A 16,998-nucleotide genomic window follows, 5' to 3' on the forward strand; every position below is an offset into this window, starting at 1 on the left:
AGAAAACTGTTACCCCTGACATCTGCTGATTTTTATGGGAGTCAGAGAGTTGAGCACCTTCCAGGCTCTGTGTCTAATCCGGTGAGCCTGGTGCAGGCGAGATGCAATCCTGCCTTTTCTGCAGCTGGACACTCTCCCACCACTGTGGGAGTGGAAATATTCTCCTCCATCAGCTGCAAAAGGCACAGAACAGGCTGCAGTCTGTGGAGAGGCTGGGATTCATCATCCCCATCATGCCCCATCCTCACCCGGGGATGCTGGTGGCAGAGACTGGAGGGCTGGCACTGGATAATTTGCCAGGGCTGAGCTAAAAGCCAGCTTTTATCCAAAAAGGGGCTACAAAGCCTGGAGACACCAGGTGAAATGTGAGCAAAAGCCCCAAGTGCTCTACAGACAAAAGCTGCAGGTAATTAGGTCAATTAGGCATCATTAATAGAGGGGTTTCTCTGACGTGTGCCTTGCAGCAGGTTAAAATAAAACACCAGCACGGTCCCTGCTGGACTTGCAGCTCCTGGAAACAGAGACAGCCCCAGTGTATAACAGGATCCTCACTGCTGTTCTGGGGCTTGAATAACATTATGGTGACTTTGCATAGATTTTTTGCCTTAATGCAAATAGGGAAATGATTTTCTAATCAGGTAAGATTAGGCTGAAACATGATAGCTAGAGTTTGGGTTGTTAATGAAATATGAAGAAGTAGCCTGTACCTTTGTAAACTATTCTTAAAAATAATGCAATGTTAAAAAAAAATTGGTTTCTTTGGCTACCAGGCATGTGAGAGAGCCTTGATGCAAATCTTTGTAATGAGTGCATTCCGATGAGCATTTGAAAAATATATATGTATTTATTTGCATTGATATGTTTATATGGCTTTACATATCAACTTAGTCAGGAAAAATTGAATAAAATGTCTCAGGTCTGGGAAATGAGAAGAGATTATGAAAAGCAGATTTAATATAGCACCGTTTTTTGATGTTTGTGGCACATTTCATCATATTGCCAGAGACACCCAATTACACAGCTTGCAGAGTAATCAGCAAATGGGGAATCCGAAGGAGAATATTAACTCTGGTCTTTTTTTTCCCCTTCCTCCTCCTCCTTCTTTAGCAAATATTATGTTATGCCTTATGGAAATGGATCAAAATGCCACATGTGCAGTTAATACTGAGCTCTGGAGCTCTTTCAAATCTTATTTTTCCCCTCACATTGTATTTTTCTGGAACAAACCTCCTGATAACTTTAGGACATGGTCTTCAAGGCCAAAACACCACCTTAAACTTCCTGCAAGTTTGGGTTTCAGTTTTAGCTGGTGGCTGACTTTACCATCATCAACCTTGCAAGAGGGAAAAATTGAGTTATTAATTGAAGATAATCACATACAAGGACGTGATTATAGTTCATCCATTTATTTCCCTCTTTGTGAAGGCAGGAATTTACTGTGCACTTTGGTGTCCTTGATGGTCACAGACACTCCTTACCCACAGGGGTTTTAATATTCAAAGCAGACCTGTAACTGCAGTGGAAAAGGAGATCTAATGATTAATATTTCCCCTATTGTGGATAATAAAAAAATAGCAATGGCTGCAGTGTAGGACAGTTGTGGCTGGCTGGTATTTTGGGTGAATGTGATCAGCCAGTCTTCAAAGGCACTGATGGAACTGGGTCAAAATTACTAGCACTGAAATTTTTGCAGGCAGGGTTGTTCCCAGTCTCTGCCCACATTCCCACTGTTCTCTGCCTGGTTTAAGAAAAGGTCACTTTACTTGAGAATGTCTGAAAAGTGATTAATCATTGTTACAAATGCACTTGTGTTTCCTTCCAGATTCCTTTTTCTCTTCTATGTGTTTTCCTTTATCTCTACAGCTGAGAAAAGAATCTGGGAGATTATATTAATGGGGGATGACATTCTGAAATGGAATAATTTGATTTTTTTTAAAAGAGCTTCATTATTGGATGACTTCAGGAAAATACAGATAAAAAATATTTTTTCCATCTGCTTTACCAGGCATTGGCCTATACCCAAGGTGAAAAGCCCATGAAATCACCACCAAGAAGTAGTTTCACCTTTTAGGTTCAAACTAACTCTGAAGGTACAGGAGACAGAGGAACAAGTTTGCAGAAGCTTTTCTGCCATCTCCTGGAGCACAGCCCTCCATGGCTGGGAAAAGCAGGGCACATCTTCTACCAAAAGAACAGAAACATCCTCAAAATCACATGGAAACCCCAGTTTTTTGGGAGTGGTCTCATTTATTGTGCACCAGTGCCTTTAGATGTGCTGTCTGCTCAGCTCTTTCCTACCATCACCTCACCAGGCAGGAATTCTGCCCTGGGCTGTGCAGGAAGGGGACAAGAGGTGCTGCAGCCACTGTGTCTTGGGACCAAGGGGGACTTTTCACCTGCCACCCCAGCTGGAGATGTCAACCCCAACAGCAAGAAGCTGCTTTTAACACCTTTTTGTGCAGCTTCCTCAGTGTGGTCCCAGCCTCAGGTTAATGAATGCTTCACACAATGCATTTTTCTTGATTTTTTTCCCTTTTTATTAGCCGAGTATGAAAACAGGCAATAATTTTACAGAAAGCAGGACTGGCACAATTGGTACATAGAATCATGCTGCAGCTTTTCAGAAATGAATATAAACTCTTTTTTTTTTTCTTCTTCTTTTACCTACCAGAATAAATAAATATGATACACATTTGAGTTCCTCAATAGTGAATTCTAAAGCACAAGGTCTTACACTACAGCTCAATTTTACAGCAATCTGTACAGTATATTACTTTGATTTCCTTTTTGCAATTTAAAAGCCTTTGTTCCTTTTGCAAGATGGGTTTGACATACAAACACGGATACACTCAGGAGCTAACTGTACACCTTGGGTCAGAACCTGGGGAAAAAAAAAAAAGAATAAACTGATTGCCTCCTGGCATGAGAAAATAAACTGAAAAGTTATTTTCTGTTGCAGAGACACTTCTAAAGTTCTGCCTTATGAGATGGCCCCACTCAATTGCCAGAGCAGTTAGAAAAGGCTTTGGCCATTCCTGGGGCACCAGCTGCACCATTTAACTCGCTGTGGGTTTATTGTGTGTCCTACAGAGATTTTGAAGAGGACTTCCAGCCTGGAACCCAGACAATTAAAAATATAATCACTTTTTTTTTTTTTTTGGTTAGTATATGAAAAACTGTACATTCTTTACAAATTAATGTGGGGGTTGAGTGTTGTTCCCAGCTGTGGCATTGCTCCAGTGGAACTGGTGTGATAATTCCCCTCTGGCATCGCAGCGGTGATGAGGGTCCTAATTTCTGCACCTCAGCTTTTGCATCTCTTTCCCAGGAGCCCAGGAAATCCAGGGACAATGTGGATGCTGCTGCCTGAGCAGCTGGGAAGCAAACAGCATCCTCAAAGTCTGTGGAAAGCAGGGAACCTGAGTCATTGCTGGGCTGTTGTGTAACGCGGTGGGAGAGTCGCAGCCGCCGCACGGCAGAGCGGGGGATTTTTTTGTTTGTTTGATCTTGCATTGCTGAAATTTTTGGGGGTTTTTCTTTTTGTTGTTTATTGCACCAGCCTCTTCTTATCCTTCCACTACGGATTTGGGCTGAGAGCAGACCCACGCAGAGAAATAGCTTTTTTTTCACTCAAAAGAAAAAAAAAAATGATCAGGAGATGTATTATGCTGCTCTAGAACAGATCATAAAAAAGCAGCAAGGGGCACATGGAGGGCTAAGAAGGGAGGAATAGAAAAATCAACACAGCTTGTAAAAACCAGCAGGAAAGTTCTGTAATTGACTTTTTTCAAGCTTAATTGAATTATGTTTCATAGCTACTGTAATTAAACTAATAGAATATGGTGGATTTTAATTTGCATTCCTTTTCTAGAGAGGTTTATTTAATCCTTTATGTATGAACTCTTCAGAAATGTCCTGATGTTGCTCAAAATTGTCATGTCAATGGAAATACCACATGTGGAACAGAGGGACAGAAATAATTAGTTCCCACCTCTATGTCTACCTACTTTGGTGTTTCTTCAGCAAAAATAAGCAACTCTTTGGCTGGCTGCAGTGGCAACACATACCTAGAGCTCTTTTAAATTCTTCACATGGTGAAACATCTAAATGAGAAAGGAGATGTGGAGGGATCTGCTTGATGATGGTGATTTTCATATTTGGCAGCATTTTTTGTGTTTCCTACAAAGCAAATTTTTCTTGGAGGAAATATAGGAAAAAAGAAAATACCTCTCTTTATTCCCATATTTACCATCAAGGACATTTCTTCTTCTTAGCCAAAAAAATTATAAAGACAAAAAAAAAAAAAAGGAAAAAAAGATGTTTCCTTTCAGCTTCCCGGCATCATTACTGGGTACTTTCTCATTTAGCATTTCTTCTGCACTGTTTAAATATTTCATTTTTTTTTTTATTTAATTAATATCTATTTGACTTCTCTTGCAGCATAGACAAGACATTTTGGGTAAACTTTTGCCCTCAATATTATGACTGATTTTCTCCTGGCCCTTCATCCTGCAAAGACAAGGTATAAAACCTTTATAAAATCACTGAAGGAGGGTTTGGAGCTGGAGCTGCTCCACCAAGGAGAGGCAAAGCAAACAAAGCCATAGGAAGGGCAAAAGACCAGCAGAGGAAATCTCCAGATCTCTAACCTGTCTCCAAACAGGAACTAGGGAGATTTTCCCAGATTTCCCACCACTGTTTTTAAATGATTGGACAAATAATTTTTCTGCCCTGTGTGCCATGCTGCACATTTGTTTGGTGCTCATTTCATACATTAAAAAATCATCATGATCTTTTGCCTCACAGAACACAAAACGTTGCTTCCCTTTTTACCTTTAACCTCCCCGTGGTGAAGCTGTCCCAGGAACTCCCTGCCCTTGTATGAGGCTGGCACAGCACCCAGAGGGGATGGAGAACTCTTCTTCTCCCCTACAATAATTCTGTTGCCTGGTGAGGTAGGATCTCTGTGTTACACCCCAAGTGTTTTATGCCTGTGATGGAAGAAGCCACGTTATGTCCAACTAAAATGTTTGTTGTGTCAGATCTCTGTCTGGAAGTGAGGAGGGGAAGCTCAATCTGTTTTGAGTCTGAGACTCATCAGTGACTTCATTTTCCTAAACAGCTGGGGTGGTGGAAGAAAAGGGGATAAGCAGACCTCAGACCTCAAATTAGGACATTTGCAGGGGTTCTTCCCACCTGGAGAAACATCCAGCTCTGCCAAATTCAAAGAGGAATGGTGCAGAATCAATCCTTTCAGCCTTCCCAATACATACACAGGATTATATTGAAGGGGGAGTTTCTCTCTATGTTTCTTCATAATTTTCTTTTGGTCAGAAATAGCCCAAGAGCTCAGAGACCTTACAACAATATGCAGGAAAGAATGGGTTTTGACAGGTAATTAATTATTATACTTTTGCAAGCTGTGAGCCTAAATTCTTGCATTTTTGCATTTCCAAATAAATGTTGGGTTTTCAGGTCAGCTCACTCCCCTCATGGATGTTTAAGGTTGACTGTAAGAAGGTAAACACCAAACTTTGCATCAAATAATTCAGTGACTCATCTGTACTTAAAGCAATCTCCTTTTTTTTTCCCTGTTTATTTTTAAATTTTAGATTTTTCATCCTGATTCAGAATGGGAGGAATAATCTCCAGGTGGGAATTATTCACATGCCCTGGTTCAGGACCAGCTGCACCTCAGTCAACTGCTGCTCCTCGCAGAGGAGATGAGGATGATGCTGAATAAATGCCCCTACGGACTGATGGAAATCCAAATGTCTCCTCTCCCAGTTTGCTTCCTGAGCCGTGCTGGCCTCATCTCAGTGCTGGTTTTTAATGCTGTGAGAGATGCTCCACTGGGGAAGTTCCTGGTAGCAGCTCCAAGGCTCTGTGAGGAAGGAGATCAGCAGTAACACAGGGGTGAAGGGGGTCAGGCTCCAGGGGCTGTCGAGATGTGAAGGCTGTGAATGTTAAAATGAATTTTTGCACTGAGGCACAGGGAAGAGTTTCCCTCCTTGGCTCAGTGGGGGAGATCTCGTCTCCCTCCAGAGGATCATGGCAAATCTAGTGCTGGATCAAGTGAGCTTATCTCCTGTGCTGCCTGTCCTCTCCTTGCAGGAGCAGCCCATAAATCCAGGCATTCTGACCTTCCTGTGGCAGATGCTGTGGTATCCATCACAAACCCTGGTAAGGCTGTATCTGCCCTGGTGTGTGCTGGTGCCTCCCTTTCCAGCCCCAAGGGCACAGAACAGATACCTGTCTTACCTGGGATGGTGCAAGAACAACAGCAACCCTCTGCTCTCTGCCTGAAACACCCTCTGACACGAGCTGCAGTTTCAGGGGCATCTTTTATTAATTAAAAAAGAGATCAACTGCAGATCTGATCTCACACCAAATTACCTCACTTGTTCACTGGCACCAGGGAGCAACATCAGAAGGGGTGTTAACTAAATTTGTGTTTGCTTTGCTCTGGTAAAGCAACTCCACAGCCTAGAACATTGCAGAGGTTAGCAGGGCACAGAAAAAAATATAGGTGAATAGAGCCTTTTGAGGAAGGAGGAGGAAAATTAAAGCTCTGTTTGGGTGTCCCTGGTTTGGGTGACAGGCAGCAAAAAATGAAAGCTGGGACTTTCTTTTTGGACAGAGAAAATGTGCTTTGGTGGTTTTAATTTACTCAGACTCCTTTGAAAGGGGCAGCCAAAAATCTGCTTCCTACAATTACATTTGGTTTTGGCAAAGTGGAGATTTCTGTCGGTCACAGGGGCTGATTTGACACAGTCAGGAAAACTAAAGCATGAGAGAAAAGCCCCAAACTGAAGCGTTTGGCACGACAGAAATATTTATGGAAGACACTCCATTTTCCTTGGAAGCTGGTGCAGCTGATGAGCTGCCCCCTCCAGAGATCTGCTCCTGCTACAACTTTATGAGGGATAAACCATTATTTCCCATCAAACAGCTATTCTTACATCTCTATTTGTGTGAGTTAGGTGCTTTTTCAAGAAGTGATAACTGAAAACACTCTTTCCCTCTATGTTTAAATAGGTCATTCCACCCCCAGCTGCTGCCCCAGTATGAAGCAAGGTGGGAGTGAGAGGGGCCCCATTTGGGTGGCTATGGGTCTTCATGTTAAATCAATTATGATTATTTGCAGAGAGCCAGCACAGCTCTGCCCAGCCTGTTAGTGACACAGCCAGACCACACTCTTGGGGTACAAACACACCACCTGCTCTAGAGTCACTCTGGAATTCTCTGTCCTAGGCAGTACTGGAGATGAGATCTTAATGTCATCCCTCCTTAATGCTCAGGGTAATAGCAGTGAGTCCAAAATGTTTATTTGGTTGGGCAAAAAAAATAATAAAAAAATAAAAAGTGATTTAAATTGGCAGAAACAATTCCTTCTCAACAAGGAAAACCACCCAAGGGTGAATGATGGGTCATTCCAATGAAATGACACTGGAACTGTTCAATGCAATAATTCTGAAGCTGGTGAATTTTGGTTACTTTCAAACCCTGCATTTTTGGCAAGTTCATCTATTCCCCCTCAATTCCCAAGAGAATATAAAGCCCCTGCTCACACCTGCTTTGCCTCCAGCAGTTCATAATTTTTCACTTGTTACATTTCCACCTGATAATCGCTTTCTGGACTGAGGGCTTGAGAACAGAATTTGGTGATCAGAGGTTTTTTCTAGACACAGCTTGCATTAATCAAGTTTTTTGTCAAAGAACCATAAAATTCATGGTGTATGAACATACCAGGAGTCCATACAAAATTTTTATTACTATCTATTGTCAAAGTAAGACCAAAACGCTCTCCGAAAAGAAAACCCTGTAATTTGCAAGTAAAGTTTACACTTCACTGAAGATCAAAGAGGAAACAACATCGATCAAAAATAATCTGCAAATTTGGCCTTCATTTTCTCCCAGCCAGCAGCATTTGGCCAATATTTTGTCCTCTTTGAGCAAGTGCTATTAGAAAGAAAACTAAAAATGCTTGCCTTATAGGAAGTGCTTAAACAGGAAATTCACCTTCAGATCATTTCCCAGTTGTTAAAAAGTTAGCTTTAGCAGAGAAGGGAGAAGTGGAGTGGTGAAGTGCGCAATCATTTCTCTTCCTCATGAACACCTTTAGGATGCTGACCCAAGAAGAGCAGCTAGCTACCAGCTGAGGTCAAGATGATGGCTGATTTGTAACTCTGATACTAGCTACTAAAATTGAAAAGGAAAGGGGAATAAAAGCAAAAGAGGTCACGGTTCTGTAACACTGACAGTAACACACAGATGATGGGTGCTGTCAACATTATAAACTATATACAAGACAAAGAAGGACTCTTTCTTCCCCCAAAGAATGCAACAGCAACAACAAAATAAAAGGTGAATATAACAGAGTTGGCACCTTATCGAGGGGATGAGGACAAGGGGCTCCTCCTGAACGTTACAGGCTGAACTCATGGCAGTCCAGAGGACAGTTCATCTGTCTAAACACAGATCCTCTCCCCCTTCCTCATTAAATATTTTAGTGAAGACCAGGCCAGTAGCAATGTCTGACGCAACCGTGGTGCTAAGAAGACGTTAATAAACGCAAAGTTTTCCCTGCAAGGGAGCACCTGGCTCCAGGAAGAGGTGGGGGTGCGTGGGGTCTCAAGGAGTGCCAACCTCTGGTGCTTCCTCCCGTGGGCAGTCAGTTGGGGAGGGTGTCCAGCCCCAGCGACGCCGCGTGCTGCTTTGCCCGGAGCCTCAGGTTCTCAATGCTCGTGGTTTTACTGTTCAGGCTTGGCAGGGAGCTGGAGGCCTGCAGGATGGGGGAGGACCAGACCTGCTGAGCGTGGGACAGCGACTGGTAATAGGACTGACAGTGCAGGGAGCTTAGCGGGGCCATGTTGACGTTCATGCCCAAGTAGGGCATGGCAGACGGTGTCCCCATTTCAAAGGAGGAGTAATGGACCAAGTTGTTGGTGGCTGCCATGTGCTGGCGGAACTGCTCCTGCAGGCGGAAGAGGCTCAGGGGCGAGGAGGAGTAGGAGTGAGTCTGAGCCAGGCCGCTGCTGGATGAAGGCGTCACGGTCGCGCTGATGGGGGACTCTGTAGCAGGAGACAGAGGGGATGGGGGTTATTCCTACAGGCTGGATGCAGGTGCTTATTCACACCCCAGAAAGGTTTGGGCAGCAGCATGGGCTTCTCTCTTGCGCTGGAGGGCAAATGGGAGAGGCTGTGACAGCTCACGAGAGCTAAATGTGTGCCTTTCCCATACTCGGCACCTCAGAGTGTAGAAATGGGGCTGAGCTCTCTGCTGCTGCTGCTGCTGCTGGGTACTGATCTCCCCAAAATCTAACTGGAGCAGAAGGCCTTTGCTCTTTCAGTGCTCCAGCTGCAATGGACATCCTGCCCTCTGCGGTGCTTGTTCAGTGCTGAGGACAAGAGGTCCAGCCTGCACAGCCCATCCGTGAGCACCTGCTCCACAGGGAATATGGGGCTACACCCAACCACCAGCATTCCCCTTGGAAAGGGGTCCTGACCACCAGCAGACAGATCCTGACACCAACCCCCATCAAGATGCTGCCCCTCACCTGCTTTTGGGCTCGCTCTCTTGCAGTTCAAAGTCTTGCTGTCCACACCGGGGCTTTTGTCCACTTTGGCCTCATCCAAGGTGCTCTTGAACTCCTCCTCTCTGTCAGTCTGGTCCTCGGGTGCCGACTCGCTGGCAGACTGCTCCGACAGGGTCAGGTTGAGGTCTGTGCCAACCTCGCTGGGGAGGCTCTGGACCTTCTCAGTGTCCGGGGTGGGAGCCTGGGTCTCCAGCACAGGTGGCTCCATCTTTCCCTCACTGTGGCTCCCCTCACAGTCCTTCTGCTTCTGCAGCTGCTCTTTCTGCAGACTACGCTGCTTCTTACGGAATTTGGCTCTCCGGTTCTTGAACCAGACCTTCAGTGCCACAAACAGCAAGGGAGAAAAACAGTGAGAATCCTGCTCAGTGCCAAATTCAGCATCATTCAGCTTTGGAGTTTCAGGGGAACCCCAAGTAATGAGGTGCTGCAAGCCCGCTGTGCCCAAAGACCATTCCACTTTGCTGGACCTTAGGGATTGACTGTTTTCAGTGAATCCACAGATAACATTTCAAACAGACTAAAAAATACCCAGCCTCTATATTGATTCTTTAACAGGCTCCACTGCTGGTGTTTTTTGGGGTTTGTTAGTGTTTTTTCCCCTAATTGGTTAGACAGCTGCATCCAATAGGATGTCTAGCAGCTGTAATGTCTGATGACATTACCTTGGCTTACAGTCTGCTAAGTTTCTAAAACCATTTGGTTATAAGTGTATCAGAACTATGGTGGCAACACTCAAAGTACTCATTACAGGCATAGGCTGTTGTCTGGGAGCTGCATCTAGGAAAGGAGAAGAGGATCCATTATTTTTTGAACCTAAATCAGATACATGGAATAAGAGAAATGTATTTGCAAATCTTGTTCATGTTGTTTGGTTGGTTAGATAAGGAAACAAACCATTTTTTAGATCAAAATTCCTCGATACTTTTATAAAAGAACTAATTTTTTTCCACTACTTTTTGCAGTGAAGAATATTTGCCTTTTAAAAGACAAGAACCTCTTCAGTGGCAGGTTATGAACTAGCACATTTCACTAGTTGAAACTTAAAAAAAAAAAAAAAAAAAGCAAACGAAAACAAAAAGCAAACCCAAACCTTGGCCTGAGATGTTACAAATATTGACACTGGTGGAAAAGAGCAGCTGGAATTACTTGGGTCTCTACTTTTCTGAGAAAGCCAGAAAAGCCTCACAAATAAATAAATAAGTAGGCTTCTGTTGCTGTCTCTAAAATTTCCCCCAAAGAAATGTGAAAGAACAAATGAAAACCAGCGTACACTTCAGACAATCCTAAATTTAAAAAATGTGCGCGTGGATTAGAACTTTCTTTAACAGATGTGTGACTTTGGGTAATTTTATCCTCCCTGCCCCTGCCTTTGACAACTTTATTGCCCCAAAATCTTCGGTTCCACCGAGAAAATCCTGGGAGGTCAAGGTTGCTGCCAGCCCTCTGGGAACCCGGCTATGTTCTCCTAAACATCCCCACTCGCAAACCCAGGAAATATCAGTACCTGGACTCTGGCTTCTGGCAGGTTTGTGCACATGGCCAGCCGCTCTCTCATCACCACATCTGGGTAGTGAGTCTTCTGGAAGGTCTTCTCCAGGGCCTCCAGCTGCTGGGCAGTGAAGGCCGTGCGACTTCGCCTTTGTTTGCGGTGCTGGGACCCATAACGTGCCTCCAAAATGATGTCTTGAAATGTACAGCCGTTGGAAGACAAGAAAAGTGGCCAATTTAATTATTGGAATTTGTACGCTTACAGTCGAATAAAGCACTTGCTAACATCAGACAAAACTACAGAACGTTTTTTCCATTGCTTTAGAGCTAATGAAACACATACATACGGGTTTTACTGGTTAATTGAGGTGTCCAAAGAGATAAAATCATAGCAGAAGGGTTAAAACTAGATGACCTTTGAGATCACTTCCAGCCCAAACCATTCTATGATTCTAACAGCCTATTCTTTAGGAGGAGAGAAAACCTCTTTCCGTGACAGCTGTGAATTGTCCAGTGCTGAATTTGGCTGAAATAACTCAATCTGCTCCAACATCAGGGGCAGGACATGCAGATGCCCAGATCCCACCATGGCATGAGCACCTGCCAATAAAAAACACAACTGCAAAATGATGTGGGGACATTCACTCTTGTACTTCCTTAGCGTCTTGTGCGTAGCTCACTGTAGTCTTCAAGGCCTGATATTGGAGAGCTGTTCTGGGCTCCAGTTCAGACAGCATTTCATCTCATGTGCTTTTGTGCATTTTGCTCCAAAGCACATCCTTTGCTGAGCACGGACACTCTCCAGCATCTGGGGTGGAAACAGCAGCCAGGGCCACGTCCAGCCCCACTGGTTACAAGCCCAGAGCTCATGTGCTAAGCTCTTCTCAGCAGAGCACCTACTCACAAAGTCTGACTTCGCAAACCAAGGAAAATTGGAAAATTGAGGGCAGAGAAGAAATTCAGACTGGGGAAAATCTGATGCCAACAGTAAAGGGCTTATTATTTTACCAGAGGCGTTATTATTGCACAACAGTTAGTGGGAGTAGAAAGATCTTAAATCAATGAAAATAAGTTACTTGAAAATGAAAAAAACCCACCCTTTATTATGCAAGTTGGGACATGCTGTGCTACAGCCCTGGAATGAAACAGTCTGGCAAGAGGTTTGCTCTCATAGAGGAAATGCAGAAAGAGCAGTGTCTGGTATCATTTTTAATTCGGTTAAGAATGTGACTTCCAGTAGAAGGGAGGAATGAACACATGAGGAAACAACAGAGCAGGGAGAAAAGCTGGCACTATCAGCGCTCAGAGCCCGATGAAGGCTCTGGCTGCTGTTTATTTGCGCTTTTGTCACGAGCGTCGTGACATGAATCTAAACAATAAACCAAAACCTGCTGTTGGGCCACCCCCAGCACCACACAGCCAGGTCTCAGATCCACTGGCTAACGAGCATAGCAAATCAGCTTTGCACTGCTCAAACATTCCTCTTCCAAAACTTCCAGCTGTTCCATTCTAGATCAGCACTCGCAGCGCCCTTCTGGGGGATTGCCAAAGCTGCGTGGTTTTGGCAACCTGGCAAAGATGTGATCAGGCTAAAGGTCTTCAACAGTATAGTGCTGGTTGCATACAAGAGAATTTTGTGTTTGAGCTATCAGAGCTCCTTGGGGAGTTCAAATGCTGGTGGTAAAGCTGCCCCTTCAGAGGCAGAGGGACCGTCCCTGTGCATCCGGGCACAGCTCACAGGGCAGCCGGGCGAGGAGAAGGGATATTCCAGCACAAGAAATGAAACTGAAGCTTCCCCAAAACGTTTTAAAAAGCCAACATTTGTGTTTCAAGTACACAAAAGCAGGAGAAAGGGCACTGGTTAAACACCCTACCTGCAGGCTGGAATATTCCCAAATTTCTAGAGTAGAGGTTAGACCTACCAGCTCCCCAGAGGCGGCAGCTCATGCATTAACTTTGGCCACTCCAGCGAGAGGCAACCAGCAATTATTTTAATGTTTTAACTATGTTTTCAGGCTTTGTGCAAGAAGGAGAATATAAATTGCAGGTGAGGCTTTGCAGTTACCACCAGAAACCTCTGTTTTCTGACTTAAGGTCATTTGCTTTTGTGCTGCTTTATTCTGACTGTCCCTGGAAGGCAAATGAGATCTATAACCTGCACTGAAAGATATTCAGAAGCAACAGAATGTGAGGCAACTGCAGAGGAAACAGCTTGTAGGTATATAATGCCTACACTGCCAATGATAAGCAGACAAGGGGACTGTGAGATTTAATTTGGAAAGTCTTCCAGGTGGGTTATTAATTTTAAAGATAAGAGGTCAGGAAACCAATTGAATTTTCCAGTCAAGAATATGAGAATAGCTTTTTTATTCTTTTTTTTATCTTCCTCTGCTTTAGCCTAGTTAGGGTCAAAGATGTTAAGTCCTCCATCCTCTACTCTGAAAGATAAAAATCACAAACATCTTTCAAGAGATCCTTGCAGCTAGAAAAGGGGCACGGTGAGACCCAGGGTCTGCAAGGTACACTGCAGAGTTCAGGGCCATCTGCTCCCATCTGAGCACCTGACCACTGAAAGGGGCAGGGAACAAGGGGATGGATGGCCAGGACAAGGACAGTGCTCTCCTCATCACTCTGTAGCCCAGCAGCAGAGCCAAGAGGAGAGTCCAGGTCTCCTTGATTCCACTTTGGTGGGTTACTGATGACTCCTGCTCTGCCCTGCTCCACCCCAAGTATCCCACAGGCCACTTAGAACCATGTAAAGAAGGTCACAACTAACAGCTGGATAAGGGAACAGTGCTGGCACCAAGATCTGACAGCCAGCTGTGGCTCCCTGATCCAAAAAGTCCAAGACCTTTATCATCATGCCTTTCTGGACTGCCCACCTGGGAGGACCTTCCCAAAACTTCTGCATCCTCATTTTGGCTTAAGCCATTATTTATTAAATTGAGCCCACCAAAGCTGTCAGGACAGGTAATTTTCCCCACCTACTCTGGACTGGAAGGAATCCCTCTACAATTTTTTTCTTTTTTTTTTTTTTTCTTCAATGTCAGACAACTAGAAAGCCATCTTAGAACAGATACACATTTTCAGACACCCAGGGGAGGTAATTCCATTCTGGGAAAGTTTCTAGAATCACAAGCATGGTAACTTTTTACTTTAGCTTCCATGTTCTGGTTGTCAGGTCTGCTTTGCATCACTGCATCCAAGCCCAGACCAAAACAGTGATGTTGCAGCTGTTGATCACTTGCACTGCAGGAGCCTTTGATGATCTCAGCCAGGTCTGGATGTTTTGTGGCAGGCTGAAATTTAGAGCAGATACATCTGCCCTACCACACCAAATATTCTCAGGTCTCCATCCATTATTTTTGAACATTTAGCTCTAGCAAATAATAAAATACTGTCTGGGCTTTGCACTTCCTATTAAGGAGAGGATCAGTGCTGTTACAGCCATGGCTGAACACAGAAAGCCAGCTCAGATGCTCTGGACCAGCAGCTCCTGTCGTGCTGCCCCACCACCAACAGTGCTGCGTAAATGACACTGCCTGGTAAAGTCACATCTGACTTGATTTGTGCTAAAAAGCTGTTTTATGGAAGGCAGCAGGATCTGCAGGGAACTGTCACCCAAGGCAGGGTCTAGGACCCCCAGAAAGAAATAGGTCAAGGTGAAACCCAAATAAGATCCAAATGAAGATAATTTCCCAGAAAGAAAAAGTGCTTTTTAGGAAAGAAGTGGAAAACAGCTGCATGAAGAGATAACGTGGAGAAACAAGCTATGGCCTGGGATGGCAGGAGGTGGCTGCTAGGGAATGCAAAACCTGTGTGTCTGAGCTGGGTAATCCAATTTACTTCATGATGATGTTCATTCTGCCCTTATTTACTAACAAGAAAGGGAAATTCTTTGCTGTTTTATGTTCACTTGTTAAAAGACATTTCAGTCTCTTTTTAACTCTCTTTTCAGTCCCATATAGTGGCACCACGTCCCATCTCTCCCCTGAGCTTCCCAGCTGTCGGAAGCCAGTCTGAAGCAAGTTGCCAGCAAACACTGGAGGTGTCACCTGAGTGACACAGGGACACTTCTGAGGAGCACACCATGCCCCTTGGCTCTCCCACACTCCAGAAGAGTCTCGCTCAACGCAAACAACAAGGGTCTGGTTGGGCTTTTTTTGCGCTGGGTTTTTGATGTTTTTCTGGTTGTTGTTGTTGTTGGTTTGGGGTTTTTAGTGGCAGGCAAGGGCAAAAGCCATGAGTTGTTCTTACCAGCCAGTCTCTCAGCCAGGGTGAGGGCGTGCACGGAGGGCCGGTAGTCGGGGGCGTGCTGGGCCTGCTGAGCTGCCTGCTGGTGGAGGTTGTACATGGCGCTCAGCGAGTTCATGGCGTGCAGGGAGTAGCCGTTCACTCCATAGTGCTGCATGGTGACATAAACCTGCAAAACATCAGCCACAGGACACAGGGCCTTAGGGACGTGCTGCTCCAGCCTCCTGCTGTCTCGGCAGAGCTTTGGGAAAGCTGGGCTCAGAGTTAAAAGTGCTGCATGCAAGGCTCTTGTCTGACCTCTCAAATCCAACAGGTTCTGGGACAGGAAAGGAAATATCTCCTGTACACCTGAAGCACCACCAACACCAGTCCAGCTTCCAAACTTAAAGCCCAGAATCCGACTATATCTCACTCATGCTGATCAAAATATGGGAAAATAATTTTTTTGCATACCACAATACAGTTTATCATATTACAGTGATTTTTAATGCATTGTCCTAGCTCCAGGGCTAGCTGGGATTTTCCCCCTATCACTGCCTACAGTGGACTATTTGTAATCCCAGCGCTGGAATGTCGAATAATGTTTCTCATCTGAACTCACTCATTTATAATTTGTTTCCATTCATTATTCATTTTTCTAACTGGTCTTCTTAAGAAAACACAAATGATACAGGGGGGGTGGAGGGTGGGAAAAGAGCATGTGGTGTAAAGGAAAATAAATCTGCGGCATAATAGCACCAAAAATGTTATGGCTAAAGAGGGAATAAGGTTTGCAATAAATACCGACATTTCATAGCTCAATAGCAAGGAAATTATTTCAGAAAACTAATGGCTTTTTTTTTTTTTTCCTAGTGTGGGCTCTGCATGAAACTTCAAGCTCTTTTTCCTTATAGACCATCTGTAAAACTGAGCTAATATTGATCTCAAAAGCCGAGCAATGCTTCATTCATCCCTGTTGTAAATGACTGAGGGCCTCCAGGATGTCGTTCCTGCAGTTTGTAAGACATCAGAAAGGAAGTTGTGAAACATTAGCCACAAAATAAATTTTTTAAACCACCGTTTACATCAGCAAGTCACCATCTGGAAAGCCAGTGCAATGAACAAACGTTCAGGGAAAGAGGGTCAGCTGGACTAACTTAAGGAAAGCAGACATCTTTTCAGGCAGCCTCTTAGAAAACAATTTAAACACTGGAGGGAGGTGATGATTTTAGGAAAAATGCCCATGGTTTTAGGAGAAACGTGATGCACTGAACAGAAAAAAATTTGGAAGAACAATTATCTGCTGTATTTTCTGTACTGCAAAAAGACCTGCATATTTCCCAGTAAATGATTTATACCATGGAGGGACAGATCTGTGGTGAAGAGGGAGAGATGGAAATGAGTTGGTCCCACTGTCCCTCCTGCTCTAACTCCTGTTCTCTCCACCTTGATGTAAGAAGCACAAACATGAAGTGACCTTGTGTAACAGCCAGGGACCAAGTGGGAGTTCCTTAAAAAGCAACTGAATTTAGTACAATAGAGCCTGGGGCATCTCGTGGCTTCACCCTCGCAAGCATCCCTACACTGTGGTGCCAGGGAATGGCAGGGAAACATACAGCTGGAGTTTGGTCAAACACTGTGCCAGCTCAAGGATGAGCCTCACAAATGTGAGTTCTGC

The 16,998-nt window shown here is 44.4% G+C and overlaps 1 protein-coding gene and 1 long non-coding RNA gene across 2 annotated transcripts; one reads left to right on the plus strand and one right to left on the minus strand.

The window, feature by feature from the left end:
- The first annotated feature begins 571 nt into the window (after positions 1–571).
- On the plus strand, positions 572–6,542 carry LOC117244808. The gene is made up of 3 exons (XR_004498590.1): positions 572–638; positions 4,441–4,522; positions 5,613–6,542. It is a non-coding gene; the product is annotated as an uncharacterized LOC117244808 (long non-coding RNA).
- A 1,752-nt stretch (positions 6,543–8,294) lies between these two features.
- On the minus strand, positions 8,295–15,531 carry DMBX1 (diencephalon/mesencephalon homeobox 1). Its single transcript, XM_015635786.2, has 4 exons — positions 15,347–15,531; positions 11,104–11,299; positions 9,561–9,915; positions 8,295–9,075 (listed from the first exon to the last, which is right to left on the minus strand). The coding sequence occupies exons 1-4, from the start codon at positions 15,496–15,498 to the stop codon at positions 8,675–8,677; spliced, it is 1,104 nt and encodes a 367-aa protein (XP_015491272.1). The 5' UTR covers positions 15,499–15,531; the 3' UTR covers positions 8,295–8,674.
- Positions 15,532–16,998: the final 1,467 nt, after the last annotated feature.

Source organism: Parus major, chromosome 8, assembly GCF_001522545.3.
Source record: "Parus major isolate Abel chromosome 8, Parus_major1.1, whole genome shotgun sequence".
NCBI classification, from domain to species: Eukaryota; Metazoa; Chordata; class Aves; order Passeriformes; family Paridae; genus Parus; species Parus major.